General features: G+C 48.4%; 1 protein-coding gene across 2 annotated transcripts in view; it reads left to right on the top strand.

The window, feature by feature from the left end:
- The first annotated feature begins 2,766 nt into the window (after positions 1 to 2,766).
- LOC142589688 (uncharacterized) overlaps positions 2,767 to 25,709 on the top strand; it is a 42,310-nt gene continuing 19,367 nt past the window's right edge. The window contains exons 1-2 of one of the 2 annotated variants that reach the window (XM_075701230.1): positions 2,767 to 3,388; positions 4,924 to 5,016. In XM_075701230.1, coding sequence (XP_075557345.1) covers positions 3,038 to 3,388; positions 4,924 to 5,016 — 444 coding nt within the window. In that variant the 5' untranslated portion in view covers positions 2,767 to 3,037. The remainder of the gene's footprint in view (positions 3,389 to 4,923; positions 5,017 to 25,709) is intronic. The other variant, XM_075701228.1, reaches the window with a different exon arrangement.

Below are 25,709 nucleotides of genomic sequence, written 5' to 3'. Positions count from 1 at the left end.
ATATATATATATATATATATATATATATATATATATATATATATATATATATATATGTATATATATATATATATATATGCACACACCATCGGTGGTCTTGCTATATATATATATATATATATATACACATCGCTGGTCTTTCTTCGGACCACCGTGAGTTGCACGTCGCTCTTCTAAGAGTCAGGATGGTGTGTCAAGAGCGCTCCGGAACAACACGTGCAGTGTGGTGAGCGCGGTTTCAAAGACCTCAAAGAGGTATGCAGTTGGGTTAAAAGACACACGTGCCTAGCAACGTGTCATATAAAGTTCATGGCGTTTTGAGTTTACCGGAAATTTTGAATAACTACACCAGTAATGTATTTAGGATTGTCCGAGCTCCTACGAAGATTTTTAGGGATGGCATGCTAGACGTATTGATTCAGCGCTTCGGATCCGCAAACCGCTTTATCCGAGCCAGAACACGTAATCGGCGAAGCAATAGATTTCGCCGTCGTGCCTGAACCACCTCAACTCCTTAGTCGGTGTACTGATTATATGGAGCACGCGAGGCAACCACTTTTCGGCAGACGCACAGAGTTTCCTACAATAATTACTAGAGGGAAATCTGGAGCTGCAGTTCCCTCTAGTAATTATTGCATGAAACTCTATGAGCAGAAGGAACAGCTCTTGGCAGCAGCAGGACGACGTCGCATCCCTATGTGGCGCGAGGCGAGAGCGACGGAAAACCGTTGGTCTTGGCTTGTCTTTTGCCGTTCTGAATGGTACTTACACACAGGAGCTCAGCAGGCACACTGGTGTGCTTGCACGGGTGGTCGTCATACAGCTCTCGTTCTGTGTTGTCTTGCACGAGGCCGACCCTATATATAAAGCCAGCTAGTGTCGCTTCAAAGTAGGCTGATGCCGCGGACAGTGTGTGTCGCATACAGCCGAAACAATGCAAGTCACAGAACGACCACTACTGAGTCTAAATAAAGGTGTCTTCAGCAATACCATTCGTTGCTACATTGATTGAATGCTAATCGCGTTAACGTCGACGTTCATCGTGGGATAAGTTCTGGGCTCAGTCAAAATGACATATGTTCCTGTATTTTTGATGACACTCAAAGTAAGGATATCGCACGGTCGGAGAAAAAAACAAGCGATCTTCTGATTTAGGAATAATGATTGCATGCTTCCAATCCAACAAAATTTCCGCATGAGAAATTTCTCATATAAAAGCAGAAGCACTTGGCGTATCGTTCGGCACACCTCAAAACAAAGGCGTTAAGCATTCCATCGGCACCTGGCTACCTTTTCGTTAATGTTCAGGTCAAGAAGCAAGGACAGCACACCTGTTTCATTTATGGTATTAAAATGTCACTATCGGATAGAACCTTATCAAGGGTAAGTATGCTTGGTATGTCGCGTTCGCCGTTCGCTATTGCGTTGTCTTCTTAGTCTCTTTTCTTAAATTTTCCTCCAAGACGCACATAAATTACCCGTCTAAAATAGCAAAATGATACGTTGAAGGTAAGATAAGCGAGACGCTCTGTGTTGTAGATAACCGTGATCAAGATAGAAAATGCCAGGACATTGGTCCAGACACGACAAACGTTGGACGCGACCGCTCATAACGGCTGCAGTGATTTTGCATGTCAAGAGACGCACGTAATGTCAGCGTCACCCTTGTATAGAGCGCGGGAACGGAGGCCACCGGCGCACTCAGGAGCCAGACAGCGACGTCTAACAATAGCTGCTGGGTCCAAACGTGCCCAGCAGCTATAGCGTTACACATCGCTAGCCGGTTCCCGCGCTCTACACAAGGTTGACGCGGACTGTACATCTAAGTAAACGAGCATTTTTCTTACTCCCTCAGAATGTGGCGGCCGCCACGGCCGGAAGCCGAACCGGCGGCCTCGTGTTGGGCAGATGAATGCCACCGCCATAGCGGCAGCGGGCAGCTCGAGGATATACGTATACCGAGGGTGAGAGGCTAGCTAAAGCGCAGCGAGCTGGCAAAGCACGTTCTGAAAAACAGGCGCATAAGAAACAGCCATTATCAAACAGCCGTGTCATTGTGGTAAATGTTTCTCGCAACGTCATAGCCATCGTCGTCGAGACACGCGCCTTGCCTCTACGGTCGGCCTCATCAAAGAACAGCCCTTTGTCTTATTTTTTTTTACCGTTAACCGCGATTTAGTGCGCTTCTATATAGCATATCCAGGATGTCGGTGTCATGATGTAAGCGCGCGCCATATGAAATCGAAATCATCGGAATGCGGAGTCGCATCAAATGAACGATGAACTCTGGTATAGCTAGCAGTCCTTAACGAGACATTGCGAAGAAAAATGAAATGGATAACGAAACTCGAAAGGGGTACCGACACTTTGCGCAGTATACGCGCCCGTGGACTGCAAGTCACGCAGTTTGTGGTTGCGCGTCGCAAACACGACGGCGGCGTGATGCGTGCGGAGCGGCAGTTGCGTCCGCGTGCCCCCATCTATGGACGATGCGGCACGCAGCCGCAGTTGAACAAAGTAGACGCTACTGTTTTTTATTTATTTATTTATTTATAAATACTACAATTAGTGGTCGGGATTTTAGTAGGGTGGTAAATGAGGGATAGATGATCTGATACAATAATATTGGCGGACAATATTCCTAAACCGGCTGATTATGGAAGGCCAGATTCGGGCGACGATCGTTCTCATTAGTTTTCTTTGTGTCTTCTTTTTCGTTTCTTTTTCTTCTTAGACCAGCGGTTGTAACGAGTTGTTGATCTCGGCGATAACGGCTGTTGCGATTCGGCGGCGACGAGCGATGACGTACGACGCACGAAGGAAAGACGCCTGGGCACAGCAGCGCATGCGCCAACAGCCCAGAATCGCGCTTAAATTTTGCTGTTAGAAGCGGCCCCCTGGAGTGCCGCTCGTCATTCTGCGTTTCACGCCGCCAACGCCCACGTGAGCTGAACCTCTGCGTCGCACCACGTATGCTCCGGCAGCGACCGTGGACTTTCGATGCGGTGGCTACCACTTCACCGACTCCGTTTCAGCCATGGGTTCCGCCAGTCACTTCTGCGGCGAAGCTTGCATGGAAGCTTTACGTCGCGGATACTCCACTCAAGGCGTGGACTTCTGCAAGTGCGCTTACGGGACTCTCTGTTCCTCCGGGATTCTCGGACGGCCCGTTGGAGCTCTTGAAATACGCATGCAACGCGCGGCGGCCATTGCATCCGTTCTCATGCACGAGCTGCCACGCCTGACGCCGACGACGCCTTCAGCCGTTGCTGCCAATAAGTTTAGAGTCGCGTCTTCCGCGGTCTTTTGTTTTGTGCGCGTGTTCCCGCGGACGAACTGCAAGGGACAACAAAGTAGCTGTCGTCGTCATGTTCAACTAACGTCCGAGGTGAGCCGGTATGTGTGTGCGCCGGTGTATACTGTATGTCGTAGCTAACGTTATCCAAGCTGTATAAACAAATACTTGTAGAATTTACTGTGTAAGACAAGATTATAAAAGTTGCCGCTTTCTGTCGTCGGGTTTCCGGCAAGCGCACCCCGCAGGCCTTAAAACTGTCTTGCACTGTGCTTTCTTCGTTTTCTTGTTTTTTTTTTTTTTCTGTACCAGCTTGTCTAACGCTAGCTGGAACGCCCTATATATCTTGCGGTGGCGCGGCTATTCTTCGGAATATTTTTTTTTCCCCTTAGGACTGCACGTGCCTCATCCTATGCTTAGCCGTTCATACGTTTGTAGAGTATTTCCACGAATGTACCGCCCCCCCCCCCCCCTCGATGTTTCTGGCCTTTCAACGCGCCTCGCCAAGTCTTCCGATTCTTTGCAAGAGTGTCTCTATGACACTGTCACGTACAGAGGCGAGCCGCCTTGTTTAGGGCGTGGCCATGCGCGGCTCCGGTGCCCTGCGCAGCAACTCGTCTTAGGCTAAGCGCTGGGCTCGACATGCGTGTCCACTGCGCAAGCGCCGCGAGAAGCCGGGTGCCCGCTCGTCGCTTCGTTGTCCAGCTTGCCTCGCCTTAATTTTTGTGCGTTCGCTTGTCGCCGCCGTGACCGCGCTGCATCCCTGTGCGGCTTTACGACGACGTTGCCACGGCGGCTAGCGCAGCACCGTGCCGCCGTGTCTTGCGCGTGTAACAGGCAAGCGCGAGTGGGGGCGGGTGACCGCGTCTCGTATTGAAATCACATAGGCGTTCAGCGCAGCCATGGCGGCGGGAATACGCGAAGGCACAAGGTGGGAACTGGACACTGAAGCGACGGGGCACCCGGCTCCCTTTTTTCTCTTTCGAGCGTGCTCAGTGCTGCTCGAGCCCAGCGGATAGCGTTAGATAGCGCTGTCTTGCACCCGGGCGGCGCGCTCTAGATAGGGCTATACGCACCTCTATACTGCAGCTTTCCATGCCCCGCGCTGCGACTGCGTATTTTTGCGCCGTATTCTGGTTTACAACGCTGTATTAGTGCCGCATGAATGTTCTCGCGGCGGAGGCACGTCAAGCGGTCTTGCAAGTCGCGCGTTGAATCGCCGGGAAAGGCTGAGGCTGTTTTGTCGCGTTCGATTGTGTCGCCGGCGTATCTGAGGCGCTTGTTTGTCCACTTACCTTAGTGGGCGCAAAGGGTGACACCGTTCTCGCCGGCACGTGAAACGTCCGAGCGCGCCCTTTCACTTCGTTTGGAGGCGGCATTTCACGGTAACATTGAATAAAGCCCTGCGAGCATACGCTTTTATGCGTTTTTCTTCTTTGACATGAGTTCGCGTTATATTCGTAATGCGCATGCAATATGTACATATGCGTGTATAAATTACCTTTTCTGGGACTGAAACTCCCACGCCCTCCCTTTGTATTCGTGGTCGAATTATTTACGTGCGAACACGTACGTTTCAAAACGCCCGTGCTTGCCGTGACTTGCTCTTTTCATCTTGTCAACCGTAGGTCAAGCTCGTGCAACCAAGTGACCGTGACGCTACCTTGAGGGACAACGGAGCAACTGTCATCGCTGCGTGGCTTCGGCATCTAACCGACGAGGTGGGAGAGTGTGCGTGTGTGCGTATAGCTTGCGAGGGCGGCGCGGCTATTAACTTTATGAAAAAACTGATTGACAATATTGGCAAAATAGGTGCAGTTAACTGTGGTGCTTCATTCGGCACGAGCTTCCTAGGACGGCCGCAGCCACATCGGGTCGTCGCCGTGACGGAAGCGGAGAGGACGGGGTGGGGCGATTGTAGCTTCAGGCTCAGCTAACACTAGGAAGGTAGCTGGCGCTGCGCGTAGGCAACAGCTGGCAGGGGTCCTCTCTCGTTTGCGACACGGATGTCGGCCCGTTCCGAGTGCTATTGCTTCCCGGCCACCATTTCGCGACCACGCGCGCGAAAGGGCGCGAAATGTTGAACCGCGGAAGTAAATGGCATCCGGAAATCGAGTGTGTGGGTTAACCAGTGGCGTATTCCAGAGCGTCACTGAAGAATGGACGTTGCCTTCGGTCCGCAGCGCGGCGCGTTGCGGCCAAATTATGTGGATAATTTTTGTTCTCTATTCTTTATGCTGCGCTGTGTTTTTGTCGCTCGACGCACGGGCCATGTTTGACGAGTTCATCGGTCACCGCTCGCGCGACGATGCCTGTCATGGTGAGTACCTACCTTTTGTTTCTATTCATTATTCGAGATGTTTCCCCCTTTTAGTTTCAGGTACGTAACCTATGCCTTAGCGTATGGCGCACTCCAGCAGCGCCCAGAGCGCACGTCCGTGTCCCAGACGGACGACGTTCAGCGCCTGTCGTCCATCGGCTGACTGTCTGTGCACTTACGCTCCAGCCTCGCTGCTACTGGTTTCCTGGCGAATGAAGATGCCTGCACTACCTGCCCTGCAGTACGTCGAATGCCCGTACGTAAATAGTTCTGCCGACAGTACTGCGGAATTGTGCTGACTGCTGCTTAACACGACACCTGTTTGTCGTTTCATTTCCCCAGCCTTGGCCATCAGTCACGTGCGGTGGAGTTTCCTGCGCTCTGCAGTCTCCCAGATGGGTGACGTTCAGCGCCTCTTCGACCGCCGATGACCGTCCGTGCACTCCTGCTCCAGCCTTACAGCTACTGGTTTCCTGGCGAATTAAGATTCCGGTACTACGTGCCCTGCGGTAAGTCGACTGCCCTTACGTAAGCAGTTCTCCCGACCCGTACTGTTGCATTGGGCTGACGGGTCCTTAACACGACGCATGTTTTTTCGTTTCAGCCGGCAACCCTTGCATCCACCGCCCGTCAAGATCTGCCCCGCCGGCGTATATAGGCGATAACGCCTAGTGCTGACCGTAATGAGACGGGCCTTGCTCTCGTGACAGTTCATGACATTGCTACGCCCGATGACGTTGAGCTGCGGGAGATGTCCCTTTCTGCGTGCTGCCTAGACGATGCTGGAACGCTACGGAGACGTGACGGCGACCGGCGACGACAGCCCTGTAAAAGTTCCTTCCGCTCGGTAGCTGTGTCATAACAGATATACACTCGTATTGAGTGCATGGCTGTTTAACGAGTGCACCAAAACGATTTCAAGTAACTATGCTGGCTCATATTCAGTACACTGCTCAGGGTCTAGCGTTAGGTTGATCTGGGATTTCATGCACGTTAATTCACATTCTGTGCTCTCGTTATGGAACGCTGATGTGTGGTTCGCATTGCGAAGTTGCCCGCGCGTATGTGTTCGTGTGAGCATGCGTATGTGTGCGTTGCTGCATGTATGCTGTCTTTTTGTTATACGCGCGTGCGACTTCGCCACATTTCATGTGGTTATGGCATGATTTCCGCTGGGGGTCCGTTTTCTCTTCCATGGAATTTTTGATCGCTGGCCGCGTTTATCAGGTGACTTCCTTCGGAAAGCTCGTTCGCGGTTCTGCAGTGATGATCGCAAATCTTTTCAGCAGAACTTTAGGACTGGGCATTCCCCTTTCTTAAAGGGTGTCCGGCCGTCCACTCGTATATTTGTTTGGACCTTCCATTATCATTGTTTTGTAGTCGACGGAGTCTGCTGGTATCTCTTGCTTATCCACATAGTCCTTGTTTGTCAAGGGATTCATCACGGCTAATGCGGAACATCAGCGTACCATTACAAACAGCATATTGTGTGAATTAAAGGCAATAAAACATCCGCGTTAACTTGTGAAAACCATGACTTTGAGCTTACCCTTTGCAAACTAGTACTGGCATGGCACCAAGCTTATTCTTCAACCTGTATAGCCGTTATTCATTGTAGCAGTACAGTTCCGCACTTGTACACGGCGAAACAAAGCAGCTCCTGAACCTACCTTCAGCAAGACTGCACATTGATCTGACACCACCGCCACACATGCCTGCCGTGTTAGGTCTTGATCATACTTTTTCATCGCCATTCCTTTTGACCTCGAGTGTTCGCTGCCCTGTATAAATTTACCTGCTTGCATCCACTTACTGTACTTCTCTAACTTGTACTCGCTGTACCATGCTCCCTCTACTTAATAAAATGGCAGAGGTATTCTTTTTCATACCAATATTTTCCCCTGGCTGGAGAACATTGTTTATAACTGCTCAATCTGGCTTTTTTAAAAAATACATATTCTTGTCGTCAACATTTCTGCGTTCACTGGAGTTATATGTCAACAGAAATAAAATTTTGGACTTTGTTCAAGAGTAGACAACGCATCTTCTGATATCTCTTGCATTTCAAATACCTCGAAGAATTTTCAGCCTACTTGCAGCTTGTTGACACTTGAAAGTTGTGGTGTGGGATAGTATCCGGTAATCACCCAATGAGGACCATGCCTATTCGATTCTCCCCGCAGGGGCGTCTGCGTCAGCAGGCGTTTGGTGCGTTGCGACACCACGTACCCGAGCACACGAGGGTTGGACCCTCCCGCGTGTAGCCGTGCGCGGCTTAGCCGTGTCCGGGGGAAAAGGGGATCCTGGGAGTTGAGCCAATGCCGGGTGTTTGGACCTTTACGGCCCCCCAGCGGCGGCAACACACCTCTTTGGCCTCGGCTTCACGTAGACGGCGCCCCCGGACTGACCCACCCGGGGGAAGTCGGTAGTTGACTTTTCCTGTCTCTCTCTCTCCCTCCAGCCTTCGTCTTTCTCTGACCTTTCATCTTTCCTGTCTTCTTCTAGCTTCCGTTTACTTCCACTTTTTCCAGGCAGCAAGGGTTAACCTTGCGTGAATAACCAACCTAGGTTATCTCATATTTGGTTATAGTGATAACGTACAGCTGGCGTTTGCAGGACCTGTTTCTACAGTCCCTGTAACGTCCCCTTGTAGGGCTCCACGGTGGGTGGTTGGCGTTATTGCCGAAAATTACATTATTCTATGGCTAGTTCCTTCCCTCCCAGATCGCCCTCAGAAAGGAGGGCGCACCGAAGATGTATTTCAGTTTTTTGGACGACAAAGACCAAACTTCCCACGATTTCACGTCATTCATCCGGAAAAGCCAGATAAATAAGTACGCACAATCTCCCCATTTCTAGTTTCGAAGTCTTCAACTGAGGCTCTTGGTCCAGGTTACAAGGCATCAAGGAATGCAAGTGGAGATTTCCTTTTGGAGCTCCGTGACCTGAAACAATACGAAAAGCTACCCAATCTAGTGTCTTTTGGAGACTTAAGTGACCGTGACTCCGCACCGCACTGTGAACACTACACGCGGCGTTGTCTCAGATGATGACCTGCTTCAGCTGACAGAGGCAGAGCTCCTAGAGGGCTTCAATGAGCAAAATGTTGTTAATGTCAAAAGAATAAAGATAAGGCGCGATGGTAAAGAAATTGCGACCAAACACCTAATTCTCACCTTCAATTCAAGTGTCCTGCCCGAATCAATCGAGGCCGGGTACATAAAGCTCCGTGTCAGGCCATACGTGCCCAATCCACTCCGATGTTTCAAATGCCAGCGCTTCGGCCACAGCTCGCAGAGCTGCCGCGACCGCCAAACTTGTGCTAAATGCAGTGCCAAAGAACACACCACTGAAACTTGTGAGAACGCTCTCCACTGTGTCAACTGTGATGGCGAGCATGCCGCGTAGTCGCGGTCCTGCCCGTCTTGGGAAAAAGAAATAGTGACCATAAAAGTAAAAGAGAATATCACTTTCAAAGAGGCACGCAGGCGGGTTTCATACCTGCCCAAGATGCCTGCTTTGCCGATACCTGCTTTGCCGATGTGACGCGCCAGGGTGCAGTGACACAAAGGCTTCCGGCGGCTGTCCGACCCACAGTCAGTGAGTCGGCAGTTACGCCATCTGCCCCCGCGGCGGTTGCAGCTAGCGCTGCTCCGTCAACCGAGGAGAAGGGACCATCGACCCCGAAGGTGGGCGCAGCCGAGGCTGCCTCAATCTCCCAGGTCCCTCCCAGCGCTAGCAACGGCCGGCGCAGCCAAATCCCCCAGGGAGCCCCATCGACCTCCGGGCTGGTGGGCGCAGGGGTCTTGCCCTCCAAGGCGGGACTCTCCCTGGTAGCTTCCTGCTCGTAAGAGCACGTGTCCGGCGCCTCACAAGAGGCAATGGACACTACACCTATCCTCAAGGCGCACCAAGCGCCTAAGGAGCGGCGAGGCTCCCTCGAACACTCCAGGAAGGGCAGAACCCCCGTTACAGGGCCTCGAAAGAGCTCTGTAATCTAAGGCATCACCTCCCTTTCCGTACACACAGCACTTATTTACATTAAATATGGATACACAAATTATTCAATGGAACATCAGAGGTCTCCTTAGAAACCTTGATGATTTGCAAGAACTCATCCACAAACATAATCCAAAAGTGCTGTGTTTACAGGAAACACACTTAAAATCCAGACACACAAACTTTCTCCGTACGTATGTTACGTTTCGCGAAGACCGCGATGATGCCGTCGCATCATCGGGTGGTGTTGCCATTTTAATTCACAAAAGTATCTCCTGTCAGCGTTTACAGCTACAAACGCCCCTCGAAGCAGTGGTGGTTCGAGCTGTTCTTCTAAATAAACTCGTCCCCATTTGTTCCCTTTACGTATCCCCAAACTACAAGTGAACACGAATTCCAATCCTTTATAGATCAATTGGCAGAACCTTATGTTGTTCTTGGCGATTTCAATGCGCACAGCTCCCTCTAGGGCGACTCTCGTATAGATGCGCGAGGTCGTCTTGTTGAACAGTTCCTTTTTTCTTCTAGTGCGTGCCTTCTGAATAAGAAGAAACCCACATATTACTGTCTTGCAAACAATACCTTTTCTTCAATTGATCTGAGCATAGTTTCCCCGTCCATACTGCCTGAACTCGAATGGGAAGTTACTAACAATCCTTACGGAAGCGACCATTTCCCCATACTATTAAGAACACTTAAACAAGACGAATATCCACCGCAGGCTCCGAGGTGGAAGATTGACACAGCAGATTGGGAGAAATTCCGATCCTTAACTAGCATATCATGGTATGACATGTCCGCGTTAGGAATTTATGCTGCTGTGGAATATTTTACAGCCTTCGTAATAGATGCCGCAACTAAATGTATATCACAAGTAAATGGATTGGCATGCAAACGGCGTGTCCCGTGGTGGAACGACGATTGTAGCATGGCTCGTAAGAAACAAAACAAAGCGTGGGGGTTGCTACGCGCCTCCCCCACTGCGGAGAATCTTATCAATTTTAAACGAGTAAAATCCCAAGGCAGGCGAACCCACCGACAGGCCAGAAGAGAGAGTTGGCAGAAGTTTTTATCTAGTATCAACTCCTATTCAGATGAGGCCAACGTCTGGAACAGGGTTAATAGGATAAAAAGGGCGACAAACATATTCACTTTCTGTGGTGAACACACAAGGTGAAACACTGAATGTTCAGGCAGACCCACTTGGAGAACACTTTGAGAGCGTGTCGAGTTCAAACCATTATTCGCAATCCTTTTTGAAATACAAATAGAAGAATGTAAGCCAATAATACGAAAATCCAGAATGAACCTTGTAACCAGCCGTTCAGTATTGCTGAGTTGAGAGTTGCCTTGACCACATGCAAAAGCTCTGCACCGGGACCTGATAGAGTCATGTACGAAATGATCAGAAACTTACACACTGACACCAAACTTACACTACTCACGCTTTTCAACGCTATTTGGGATACGGGATACCTCCCATCCACATGGAAAGAAGCGATTGTGGTCCCTGTTCTTAAGCAGGGTAAAGACCCTTCCTTGGCGGCAAGTTACCGTCCGATAGCTCTCACAAATTGTCTTTGTAAGCTTTTGAAAAAATGGTTAACCGCAGACTTGTACATTTCCTTGAACTCAACTATATCCTCGATCCCTTTCAATGTGGCTTCAGAAAAGGGCGGTCCACAACCGATCACCTTGTGCGCATTGAGGGAAACATTCGCGACGCCTTTCTACATAAACATTTCCTATCCGTATTCCTCGATATGGAGAAGGCGTACGACACTACGTGGCGCTATGGAATCTTGAGAGACTTGTCGGGAATTGACATCCGTGGCAATATGCTCGTCCTAATAGAGCTATTTGTCCAACCGTACATCCCGCGTGAAAGTCGGCAATGTATTGTCGCGACCTTTTATACAGGAAACTGGTGTACCTCAAGGAGGTGTACTTAGCTGCACGCTCTTCATCGTGAAAATGAACACCCTTCGTGCTTTATTACCGCCAGCCATTTTTTAATTCTGTTTACGTAGACGACATGCAGATAGGTTTCAAATCCTTCAACCTTACAGTATGTGAAAGGCAAGTTCAACAGGGCTTGAACAAAGTGTCCAAATGGGCAGAAGAAAACGGATTTAAAGTTAACCCCAACAAAAGTTCATGTGTGCTTTTCACAAGAAAGAGAGGCCTCATTGCAGAACCCAGTATCGAAATGCATGGTCAGCGAATTCCTGTGAACAAAGAACACAAGTTCTTAGGCATCATACTTGATTCGAAATTAACTTTTATTCCACACATAAAGTACCTCAAGGTCAAATGCTTAAAAACAATGAACTTACTTAAAGTGTTATCCCACAGAACATGGGGCAGCGATAGGCAATGCTTAATGAATCTTTACAAGAGCCTCATCCGATCACGGTTGGACTACGGTGCCGTGATCTATCATTCTGCAGCCCCGAGCGCGCTAAAGATGCTAGATCCGGTCCACCATCTAGTAATCCGACTGGCCACTGGAGCTTTCAGAACAAGTCCTGTTGAAAGCTTATATGCAGAATCAAATGAGTGGTGACTTCATCTGCAGAGAACATACATCAGCCAAACATATTTTTTGAAAGTCCACTCTAATCCTCAACATCCGTGTTTTAATACCATTAACGGTACGACATATGCTACACTCTTTCATAATCGTCCCTCCGTAAGACAGCCTTTCTCGCTGCGTGTGAGGGAGCTTAGTGATGAAATGCGTGTCCCAATCCTTGAGCTTCGCCCAATGCATCCAGCCAAGCTGCTACCTCCTTGGGAGTGGCAGCTGATACAATGCGATATATCCTTCATGCAAGTTACAAAACACGCTCCAGAGATTGAAATCCAAATGCATTTCCGGGAACTCCAGCACAATTACTCCTGCACGGAGTTCTACACAGACGCATCGAAGTCACACGACGGGGTGTCCTATGCAGCCGTCGGTCCATCCTTCTCGGAAACCGATGTACTGCATCAGGAAACTAGTATCTTTACGGCGGAGGCTTACGCACTGCTGTCGGTCGTAAAGCATATAAATAAATCAAAACTCCAGAAATCAGTTATATATACGGACTCCCTTAGTGTTGTGAAGGCCTTGATGTCTTTCTGTAGCCACAAAAATCCGGTAATTAACGAACTCTACTCTGTACTGTGTAAAGCGTATATACGAAACCTGCATGTCATCATATGCTGGGTGCCAGGTCATAGGGGCATCGAAGGCAATGTTCTGGCGGACCAGATGGCCACGTCAGTTGCATCGCATTCTGTTAATTCCACCGCCGCAGCCCCTGTCACAGATCTGAAGCCCTTCTTACGGAGGAAACTGCGGAACCACTGGCAACGCCTATGGGACGCAGAAACAAACAATAAGCTCCACGTGATAAAGCCACTGTTAGGATTCTGGCCTTCCGTAACAAAATCACGCCGGACAGATGTCCTATTCTGTCGTCTAAGAATAGGACACACATTTGGCACACATAACTTTTTACTCACCGGAAACGAGCCTTCAACCTGTGGTAGATGCGGGGAGAGGCTGACCGTCCTCCACGTCCTTCTGTAGTGTCGGAAAGCTGAATCTGAAAGAAAGAAACATTTTCCCTTAGCATACCGGCAGCACATCCCCCTTCATCCAGAATGTTACTCGGCCCAGAACCGCTGTTTGACACCACCGCAGTCCTGGGCTTCCTGAAAGATGTCGTATTACATGTTATTAGCCCCACACACTCGTAGCGTCTCCTCTTTTTAGAGGATGCCGCTGCGATAGCTGTTTCATATAGCATATGCCTCTAGGCCCTTGTGCTTCAAGGGCTCTGGCGAGGCAGTGGTGCTACAGGTAATTTCACCATCCAATATATTTTCTGTATTGCATCGCTCTTTCGCGATGGATTTTATTGCACATAGAACACGTCATTTGTCATCGACATAATCTTATTACAGATATATTTTACGCACTCTAGAGCGACTATTTTTAAGGCCCCTATACAGCCACTTTACATTAACCCCATAGAACTCATCACTACATTGCGAACTTATCACCACTGCCTTGGCGCTCTTTGGCCACACTTGGCCCTTGCGCCAATAAACACTACATATCATCAGCATCATATTCGATTCTCTAATGATTACCATCTAATGTGAAATATGTCGTCCTAATTCTACACAGCGCACTGCAGCAAACACTCGTGTTGTGTACCGCGTTGCAGCTCCACTGGTGGTTCTGCGTCGGTGCGGTGACGAGAGCGTGCGTAGCGTAAGAAGCTATTCCACTTTAAACCAGAAAGCGGTCAGCGCTTCGTGGGTACTACACCGTGAACCACGTAATTTCCACGTTTAATTGCAAGCAAGTTCATTTGTCGAAAAACCCCTACCTTAATCTTGGGCAGGACTTCAACAGCTCATTGCTGAAGAAGTCTTCTGGCAGCGTCCACCCTCAGTTGCTTGCGGCAGCGCGTACCTGGCTGTCACTCGTTTATAAGGTGCCGTAGTCGGCACGAGAACGACAAGATGCTGCCGTCAAGGATTGGCCCACTACGCCTGTGTGTGTCGCGGAGACTGTTGTCATGCACCAGGCCGACAGCTACACAACCGGCGAGCTTGAGTTGTCGTAGTGCGAAAGGGCTTCCTGTCAACGCCGACAAAATCGGCATGCCGACCATGATTGTTCGACGGAACCCCACGCAATCTGCTGTCGAACCGAGCATATGACATCCACAGCGCTTTCGTTTTTATATAATTTGCGCTCAAAATGAGTCCAAATGCCATTTAGAAGTTTGAATACACAAGCTTGAACCCTGTCAAGACGTGCACATGAAGTCTGAGCCAATGTTGATCCTGTTAGCGAACGTGGGCGTGGCACCGTCGAGTTCGTGCACCAACTACCAGCGGACCTGAACTGAAAAGCAAGTAAGGACGAAGGAAATCGCTTTCATAGTTCAGCTCTGGCCTTGGCGCTTTGAAATCGACTACTCTTCTCTCGCGCGTGCCCATTCCGCGGCCAGCGGCGACACAGCCCGGTGCCAACATATTTATACGTCACCTTCACCGAAGGCTGCCGGTCGCATTCGCTACGTAGACTGGTGGGTCTGTGCATGTTACGCTGACACATTTAATTCTAGAGGTGCATGTTTACCTCTGTATCAAACGAGGTACAAGAGACTGCGCACTCGGTACAACAGCATATATAAACAACCGCCTTGCTCAGTTACCAACGTTGTCAGCGGGCTGGCATCCGCGTTTTCGCGAAAGAACTACGCAGCATCAAGCGAGCATTTGTGCCGAGCAAAGTTACACAGCGACGCGGTCTACGGCTGGGATATGGCGGATTGCGTCCGCGCGTGAACCTATTTTTCGTACGTGGGGCGATACTGATGAGTGCAATACCAGGCCGACCCGCGGCGGAGGTGGCGTCCACGTCGAGTACTCCCAATACGTGCGCCGATTCCAAAGATAGTGCAATGCCGGGCCGACCCGCGCCGGAGGTGAAGCAGGCGTTAAGCACTCCCCATCTGTGGACCGATCCCGTTGATAGTGCAATACCAGGTCGACCCGTGGCGGAGGTCAAACAGGCGGTAGGCACTCCCCAACATGGGCCGATCCCGAATATGGTGAAATGACGGGCATGCCCGCGGCGGTAATGAAGCAGCCATGCACTCCGCATTCGTGGACCGATCCCCTAGGTAGTGCAATACCGGGTCGACCCGTGGCGGTGGTAAAGCAGGCGTTAAGCACTCCCCAACGTGGGTCGATCCCGAATATAGTGCAATCCCGGCCCGCGGCGGACGTGGCACTAGTCGTTAAGCCCTCCCCGTACGTGGCCAATCCCGGAGGTAGCGTATTGCCGGGCCGACCCGCGGAAGAGGTGAAACGGGCGTTAAGCACTCCACATATGTGGACCGATCCCGAAGGTAGTGCAATACCGGGCCGACCCGCGGCGGAGTTGTAGTTCGCCATTAAGGGGCCCATGTACACAGCTTCGACGGTCATCCTTCTTCATAGAGTGGAAGGACGCTCTGTTTTTTGTTTCGTTATACTTTATCGCACGCGCAAACTAAGTATGATGAATTTTAAGAAAAGCGAGAATCAGAATAATAGCCAGTAATAGATGTATGTGGATCAGAGTTGGCGTTGTTTAACCCTTTATGAACGAGTGTTGCCTACAGGCAAGGCACCAGGAAAATATTCTTTTATTGTGATAGCAATTACGTGGACACCCCAAGCCCATTTCTGCCGCCAGCGTCCCAGTGTGCTGTATGTGTCAGGGAAAGCGGGCGTGGGTGAGCCGGCAATCACGGCTGAATCTCGCGCACGAGACAGAAAGCGCGCCGTGTCGGTCACGTGCAAGGCTCTAGGGGGAACGTAGGCAGGGGGCCGTGTTCTCCGCTGTGTCATGGCTGCGTCTTGATAGCCATCGGCGACGTGTGCCGAGTACGCCGGACGCGAGAGGAAGTGACGATCGCGTCTCAATCTCGCGCGCCATATTGGAGCAAAGCGGTGAGCCCGCACGGAAAGAAGGGGGAGGGGGGCGGTTTCGACTCCGCCAACAAGTGCGTAGTTTTCATGGCCGCGCGCGCCGTATCTTGAAAGGGATCTGCAAAGGGCCCATACCTTGCTGTATGGTGTGTTCTCGCCGCTCTTGCGTTGACTGCACGAAGGTGGCTTCGCTCGCTGCTGCTGCTTCCGCACTTGCTCACACCAGCGTTTGGACAGCGACTGTCCGGGCTCATCGAGTGTGATGTGTTCATGTTTGCTTGTGCGCGCTCATACCAGGCTTCTTGAATCAGTTAGTGAGCAAATGTTTGCAAATTTATGCGGCTGAAAAAAACTACAATTCTTAGTACATCTGTGTACTAATTTGCTGTCGGAATCGATGTTTCGCCTTTCGGACGAAACTGAGACTTTGTATCTTTGCCTACTTTCAGTTTTCAGTGCGAAGTATCTGGCTAAATGTCTTCGGCCAACTCTATATGGCTGGAAGTCGGCGCCATTTGTTGGTTTAGAGTTGGGAGGGCGGACGAGGAAGAAGTTTGACACGCTATTCACTGTCCTTTGAAAGCAAGGTCACAGGAGACAGGTCGATACAAGATATCCAGCTGCAGTGTTTTCACAAGCGCGATATAAAGTAAATGAAATGTACATCTATTATTTACACATGATGAGAACTCCGTACACAAAATAAAAACGAAGTCTTAGGTTGCTTGGGGCGAAGCCCATTTCATGTTTCCTGCCTGGCGTTTTCCCCCTATTGCTGAAAAAAATTCCGCAAGATATTTTTTCTTTTTGTTGAATATGGATATTCTTGACGTGTTCTGCACATTTAGAATGAAAATCGGTATTTTTTCTTGGTATTTATGTCGCATCCTCAAAGGGTTAAGTTACTCAGCCGCTCATACTGACTCGTATATGGGTACTACAACGTGGCTTATGTGCCCAGATTTGTTTGTTCTGCTGCGTTTTGACTACATTTTATATCAGCGAAGCGCTGTTTTGATAATATTTGAAGCTAATAATCAATGATCTCTGGTTGCATATGAGAAATACACCGCTTTGGTAAATCGGACGTGGAAGGCTACGCTCTAAAACTTCTTAAATATGCGAAATGTCTCAAGAATGTGTAAAATCAAACCAAGAAGCGACATGGCAAGTGCGAAAATCAGCGACAACGAACTTGAACACAGCCGCGTCGGCAGGCGGAACTCGGCGCGCCTTTATCGGCTGTTAGCACAACAGCTCGCTAAGACTTGCTCACCAGTAGAAGCTAAGTGAGCGCTACATGTCTTCCAGGTACGACATGCTGCCCCGGCGAAGCCATTAATAATTAATCGCGATCCACGAAACGCACAACTGACGCACACTCAACAGGAGCAACAATAAACGGCCGAAAGCCCAGGCACCCTTCCAAAACGTTTCCAGCGGCGTGCGGCAGAGGGCAGCACAGGAAAAGGAAAAAAGGCGGATTCTCTCGAAACCAATCAACTGATCTGAACATTTTTTAACACGTCTGATCATTTTTCGTCATTCCTTAAGAAGGTTTATTAGGCATTTCCAGGTTAAAGAGACGAGCCCTAAGCCCCATTGGAAATTTCTATTTCACACTGGAAGTGTTAAAGTGTCGACTAGCGAGCATTTTAGTTCATCGTCTTCGCACTCTAGGGCATTCTTAGGGTGTAGGGGAAGATAATTTGCATCCTTTAAAAGACAAATAACGACCCTATATAGCAGACGAGAAGTATACAGATTCCCATTACTTTAAGTCTACACTGCTACATCGGAGTATTTAACATGCAAGATAATACTTAATGACAAGGCCCGCCTAAAGAGGAATCGTTATCTCTGGAGCTGTTTTCCATATATGTCAAATGGGTTAAACTATGTTGTTATCTAGTGCTGCGAATTTTATCGGGTTTGCTGCTTTTAAATAATAAAACTCAATTATAATGATCGAGTCTTGACCCTAGCCACTACATATTAAAGTTTCGCAGTTGTTTCAGCAGCACCTAATGAAACATAGAAAGTTGACATGATCGTATTATAGATTGCTGTCCTACATACAAATATTTTTTAAGTAGGACTTCTGCAAGACCCCGAGAAGTAAGTATTGCAACGGATTTACGCCAACTGCAAGCTCGTATAAAAATTCGGCCACGTTAGAAGTTAGCCCGATACAGCTCACAGAACACTAATGTCTGCTTTGATGCAGCTTTACGGATTTCTAAACAGGGTGCTTCAATTTTTCTGAAGCTCATTATCATTTTGCAATATCCTAGAAGGTGAGAGCTCTTTAATCGACAGCATAGAGTGTAATCTCACTATGATCCAAGTCAACTTCTCTATTAACCGCTTATCAATGTAAAAACAGAAGTCAATATCAGAAGAGCAGTCTGAGAGTAGTGATGGCCACGGCATTACCTTGGAACGATATGTTACTCCAGCGTTGCAATGCCTCAGTGCTATAGCACATCACAATATGTGAAACTACTTCGGCATGAGTCCCTGTTTTACACGAACAAACATTTTAAACTGAATATCTTTCTCTTTCGCCCGTTTCTCTGGTGAATGGTGGACGTTGGCGGGAAGACTTCCACCCCCAGTAAAAAAAATTGATGACGTAAAAGGCACGTGCTTGCACGCAACCGAGCTGTGGAGCGCGTTCACCACAGAAAGGCCAACTATCACAGCCATTCCGGACACAGGATCTAGCGCGACCAATGGGCCATCGGGCGATTTAGTTACTGCCGTGGAACGCTCGAGCAGGGCAGCCCTCATCTCCCGCCGCCCTCTTTCTTGTGGTGGCTGCGGCAGATGACTTCGCTTTTGGGAGAGGACGATATGGCACATATGAGTAATGGTTCTTATGCGTATAAGCACATATACTACAGCTACAGATGTCCTTGTTAGATGCTCTGCCCCCTATAGGCATTTTCTTTCTATCCCCTCTTTCGTGTCCCCCAGAGCAGGGTATTCAACCATACGCATTTCTGGTTAAGAAGCATGCCTTCTCTCTTTATTTGTTTCTGCTCCTCCTCCTCCTGTAAGCTTTTACGCAATAAGAGCTAGCTAAATATCTTCACATGCAACGCCTTGAAGAGCATAATTCACTCATTAACGCAAATTGCTTTCTAGAAGCATTCGGTTATTCGCTTACATTGACAATCATCGTTGAGTGTTCCTGAAAAATTGTTTTACCCCTCGTTTTCTTATACGAAACGTCCTAGCTATCTATCACGCAGCATTAAAAAAATAGACGGATCATTCCACACAAAGAAGACCTAGTGAATGTTGTTGAGAGCACAGTTGAGAAACCGCCGGTAAGTTTGTTTATAGCACGATTGGTTTCCAGCAAAACGTACTGACACGGACAGAAAAAGGACAACATACGCGTGTGTCGTGTCCCTTTGTTTCCTTGTCAGAAGTCCTGCGGAAAACCAATTGTGCTATGTGCAGCCAACTAGCTCAGGCGAATACTATTCTGAAGTTTAGTCTCTGATTTTTTATCTAACTAAAATAAGTAATTATTAATTATTTTAGCTTTAATTGTCAGGATATCAAATAAGGTTTTGTAGGTAATGTAGAAGAGTAGAAAATAAAATGTTTCTAACAAGGTACGTACCACTTGCTAATCTTGCTCTCCCGAGAGAGTACCTGTGAATTATGAAAGATGCCATGCCACACCGCCCCCACACCGTAGCGTCATCACTAGAGGGCATCAAACAGTCCTAGTACTACGACATAATCACGGGTGTTTTTTGCACGACATGCGGTCAAGTCTGAGTTCCAGAAAGCGTACAAACGTGTTCATTTACGCGCATAGCGAGACTATATACAAAACGGCATTTGCACATCTGCAGCTCCTCTTACGATGTCTTCGGGCTACCATTTGGTCGCGAAGCTATAAGATAGTACTCTAGGCGTCATCGTTAGCTTGATTGTCTATCGTTGAAAGCATCCAGGGTCATCGGCACCACATGGTGCTATTGATGTCCGAGGACCCTTCTTATGATTTGGGGCCCGTCATCTGGCAGGTTCTCTCTTCTTTGCATGAGGGTATTGCGCCAAACCAGAATAAAGACGTGAGCGTAGACTCGCAAAATAATGTCTGGGCAGTGTATGCGTTTCACTAGACGGACCTCCAAAAGTCCTTCGAAGACGGATAGTTTCACAGAATGATGTTGAAGTTTTGATCCCGTCTGCTGACTCGCTGGTGCAGTTGGAACGCCGTTTTGACTAACGCCCTTTACGATGAAAGGACCTTTATAACGAAAGAAGAAACATGGCCTGGCGAGCATTTTGCACACCGTTGAGATGTTGCGCGTACAATGTTATAACGAAGAACTTGAAGACAAATGTACCTTCTTAAACAAATAACTTCCTTGCGCCTAGTTACTGTTTTGGTTGATCAGAACGATGTTATGCCATAGAGCCGGCTGAGTCAGCTGTTACCTGGCGTTGGAAGGATGCGAGCTGCATGGGCACCTCAGTACGAGAGACATGAACATTACATATCGGCACTTCTTCCTTGAATAGCCAAGATGCAAACGTCTTCAGGCGTACACGGTAGGATAGATAGACGCTTTTGTAAGCGGCACACTCTGCACCACCACAGTACCTGTCGGGGTCCCCGCGCATTCGTCAAATGAGCTTTGCCTCACAACTGAGCGAGGTGTGCATACTGGCATGACTTCTTCATGCCCATGCTGTTGCCGTTGACAGTATTGCGCCAACAGTTATAGTCCGCTGCTTTGTGAATCTGTGCATGCAGTAAACGTAAGTATGCTATACGCCGAAGCGATCGGGTTCTCTAATTAATGCCGTCGTTATTATATCTTTCCACATGTCTGTTTATTATCGCCAATGTGCGTGTGAATTGAAATGTGTGCAAGTCAATTGATTGCTTTCACGAAGCACATCTTTAGTAAGGTGGTCGAAAGCTTTATGCGGTCCTTATTCGCAATGTTTCATAGTATCCTGAAAGATATATGCGACTCCACGCATTTTATGTTCGGGGGAAAAGGGGAGGAGACCGGAGGGGGGGGAGGCATTTTAGGGTAATGTATGCAAACATTCAACGTCTTCTTGCTTAAATATGACCTTTGTAAATAACTACTGAATACAATTTATCTCTTTTTCAAGCGTTATACAACAAGCACGTTCAAGGTTTGACCGCTCTTCTGTAGAAGTGCGAACGCGTTATGCGCAATGCGGAGGCGAGTTATGCGTAATGAGCGGGATAAGTTTAACATGTGTCAGCAAACTATAGCCACACAGGATAATTTTACGCATGCTTTCACGTGTCCTTAGATATTTAAATGTTACACAAAGTTTAAGTTCGCACTAATTTATATCCATGTTACGGGGAATAAAGGGCCACATTTAAAGGCGTGTGGTTTCCTAACAGGAACTTGGCGGTTTAATTGCAACTGCTCGAAAGAAACATATTTTCCGGAAATTAGGCTATGACTCTTCAGTGTTGCACAAGTCTGCTCTGGGATGTAAACCCTTACCTGTGTTTCACGGAGCAGGAAGGATTAAGATAGCTTGCATCTTAGAATACGTTACAGCAAAGCCTCTTTGAATTAATGAACGTGCCTACAAGCATTTTCTACCAGTAATGCACTCTAAGTCACCTATGAAGTAAAGAAAGGTATTTATTAAACATAACAAAAATATTTCTGTCCCAAACAAATAAAAGATTCTAGGCCCACATTGTACCTGCATAATCTTTGGCTGAGTAAGAAAAAAAATAAAGTGGCCTTCTTTGGACTGCCTTAAGCCACACCTGTATGGCTGTCATTTCTTCTATTAGCACATGGTTGTCATACCAACTCGGCGGCCGTTGAGGTTACTGTGATGTAAGCAAGGATGCGACTTCCTAAATGTGGCGACAGTTCGCCCAACAATCGAAGTGAGTTCCCCATCCGTAGCCTTCGCAGCCGCTGGTGTCGACGCCGAAGCAGTCATTAATCGCGTAGCTGTAGAAATAGAGCGTGACGTTCTTCTCAGCTGAAGGGGGCGGGCACCCTTCTGGAGGCTCTCCGCAGGTAATGGCAGTGCATGACTTCTCCGCCAAAATTAGAATTCCTGCGTAAACGGGGGAAAATACAGAAGCATCCCAAAACAAATCATTTAAGTTACGTAGAGGGTATCAACCAAGTGACATTTGCAACACTTTCTTTAAATGTTGCTTTCTTCTCGAATCCGCTATAATTATATCGATCGACGAACTCTGTTGTAGAGATTTATATTGCAGTGCAACCATGCACGCATTACTTGTGGTGGCGCGCTTTTTAATAGCTCGCTATCAACACAGCCGACGGTATTGCTCAACAGGGAGACAGCCCATATGCTTTATTGTTCGAATCACCGTTTAATTGCAACGCGATCAATGTCGCAAGTTAAGGATTGGGCTTATTCCACCAAGGTCATCGCGTAGTACTTTACGCGAGAGGGCATAATTGGAACTGCTGGTGCGTACACGGTGCCTTGTTTCAGTGTTTAATTCCGCGAGAAGCAACTCAACCCAACACAATTTGTATTGACTTGTGATTCACTAAGTCCTTGATTACGCCCCGTAAATAACAAGGGCTTACAGCGATACCCACCTAATTCTTTTCAATATTTTACAAGGTAAACGCTGATTATAGCTTTACTATACCCATGTTTTGTACCTTAGGCAAATACAGAAGGGGATGTATGAACATTTAGAACATGTATCGGGAACTTGCTGCAACTGATTGCTAGACGCCACCGTTTTTGGCCAGGTCCATGACTCCGTAAAGACGAATTACTGAAGGACAGGTGCAGCAATGACTATTATCAGACTGGTAAGCTTGAATCGCACAAGAAAGTTAACTCAGCCTCATAGAGGCCCCGCATCCCGCACCTCAATTCTGGATGGCAGGCCTGCGTCTGACAGGCCTGCCATCCACCCGCACATGTGTCGGCGTACTCATCTTGCCTATGGTCGAGACATCTCTGCTGACGGCTTTACTCATCACTTGTAAAATCACTAAGTAAAACTCGCCTGCCTGAAACAGGTAAAAACCTGTCGCTCAGTAGCTTCCTATTGCGTACCTGTTAGTGCGATAAGGAGTACTGTCACAGCAGCCTTCATTTCTTTCTGGTGAGCTTGAAATAGTGGTGGTCTGACTGAAAGGCTGAAGAAAAAAAACGCGAAAGTCAAGGACATATTGAAGTAAATGGTTGCTGTTCCTATCACGCAGAAAATAGAGTAGGAGGGTAATTTAGACATCCGGTTTAATGAAACTCGACACCACTGTGGCTACCACTGGGGCAGCGCAACCACACAAGAGTGTCAAAGAAAGGATAATTCATTAGAATCAACTTTACCTACCGTCAACCTACCGTCAAGACGCAGTCGTGTTTCTAAAACTTTAGGAGCGCAGTAGCCCGAGACCTCTCAGATCGGTGGTTATATATATATATATATATATATATATATATATATATATATATATATATATCTTTGCCCTTACGTAATACTGAAGCGAGACGAGGAGGGCGTACTCGACGGACGCGCCTAATAGAAGTGCTCTTCTCCAATACTGAATCCCGCAGGTGAGCGCGGCAGAAATACGTGATTCCCAGTCTGTAGGTTTGACTGTTATACATTACTGGCCTTTGCCTACATTTTCTGCCTCAAGACTCTTTTTTTCAAACGCGAATAGCATTCTTACGCTCGTTCACGCACTTCTCGGGACCTGACTGCCCGTATCTCCATCTGTCTGTGTCTAACAGTTTACCCGCCAACTTGGGTCAATGAGTAGTGCATGGTCTATTGGTAGCGCATCCAGCTCTGATTTTTTCGCAAAAGACGGTGTTCGAAAGCAAGAATCGTACACGCTTGGTTCGCTGCAGGCATGCGTCGCCGGGTATATGCCGGTCTTCAATGAGTCTCTTTAAGGCCGACTTGAGCCGTTGTGTATGTGATACTTGGATTGCACCCATGTTCCATGGATCTATTTGAAGGTGACTTGCCATATTGGGTATGTGTCGCCCGGTCTGTGCCGCTTTTCAATGAACCTCTTCGACACCAACTTAAGTCACTGAATATGTGCCAATACAAACGTGCCGCTCTGCAGTGAACCTCATTGACGTCTACCTGTAACAGGGCATGTGTGACTGCGTATTTGCCAATCTTCGATGTCAAAAGAGATCCTTTGCGATTGCTCCGGTGCTAAGCAGAACCGAACCCGCTCTGGCGGCACTGGTTGATGAGGCAGCGTGTGCAAGTGGGAAGCGCGAGAAGGCAGTCCGGCTGCATACACTCTTCGGCCACGCGATGTGTTGCAACATTGCTTCAATGCTTATCACGGCGACGTCGACATTCATCGTGAGATGGGTTCGGCCGGAATATTTTAGTGCGTTAGAATTCTGAGGGTGCTTCATGCACTTTGCGGACACTGTGTATTTATCTATCTATGTATCAACGTTTGCTTTCCGGGAACTCTATATTTATCTATGTGTGTATCTACGTTTTCATCTAACTGTTTTCCCGCCTGCCTGCATAACTGGGTAGGGAATAGTTGAGTGGGTAGCGCATTGGGCTGCTTTGCTGAAGAAAGATTGCACGAAACCAAGCATCGGGAAAACTTTGGCCACTGAGTATGGGCCACTGAGTGTGCGGTAAGCGAAGGAACAATTCTCAACGATCCATTCTTGGGCAGCTCGCGTAAGAACGAAACCACGAGAAGGAATACAGGACAACCGTTGTCCCGAAGCTAAACATTTCGACAGAATTGCCTGTCTGGTTGGGAAATTGATTAGGACTTGAGACTGACTCCAACCAAATAACTGAATTTTATTAGCCCGACGTTTCGAAACGTCGGGCTAATAAATTTCAGTTATTTGGTTGGAGCCAGTCTCAAGTCCTAATCAATTTCCCAACCAGACAGGCAATTTTGTCGAAATGTTTAGCTTCAAGTCTTTACGTGCAGACTTCGGGCTAGAGGCAGTGCAACTTGCAAAGAACTATATAAAAGCAGTGAAAGGAATATCCACCTTCAAGACACACCTAGACTTCACCCGGAAATGCAAAGCCTTTTGTTTCCCCCCCACCTTTCCGTCGGTGAAGTGTCTCCCGACCTCCCGTGCTCCCCCCCTCCTTTCTTCAAAAAGACGCTTTAAAAGCGGCACACCGCCACCCCCCGAAGAACAACCCCCCTGAAGAAGGAGCCGAATGGGCTCCGAAACGTCGGGCTAATAAAATTCAGTTATTTGGTTGGAGTCAGTCTCAAGTCCCAACCGTTGTCCCGTATTCTTTCTCGTGTTTCGGCTTTCGGATGGACACGTTTCAACTAGCACGCTTTTCAATCACGCAATTCTCAGCGTACGCAAGTACCGGCGCTCCACCGCTTCTCGGGCCCGCCGCGCTTCTCGTATCTTCGCTTCTCGGCAGTGTCACTAAATTGCCCATCGTGTCCAGAGAGCAGCGCTGAAGAGGAGCCCCAGTAGCCACGAGACGTGTTCCTCCCCATCTGCCCACACCGGCATGGCATGCATCACGGAGGCCACGCACAGGCTATGCGGCGGTGGCACTTGGGGAGTTCTTGGGGAAGAGTG

Source organism: Dermacentor variabilis, chromosome 8, assembly GCF_050947875.1.
Source record: "Dermacentor variabilis isolate Ectoservices chromosome 8, ASM5094787v1, whole genome shotgun sequence".
NCBI classification, from domain to species: domain Eukaryota; kingdom Metazoa; phylum Arthropoda; class Arachnida; order Ixodida; family Ixodidae; genus Dermacentor; species Dermacentor variabilis.
This window is presented reverse-complemented; position numbering and strand designations above follow the sequence as displayed.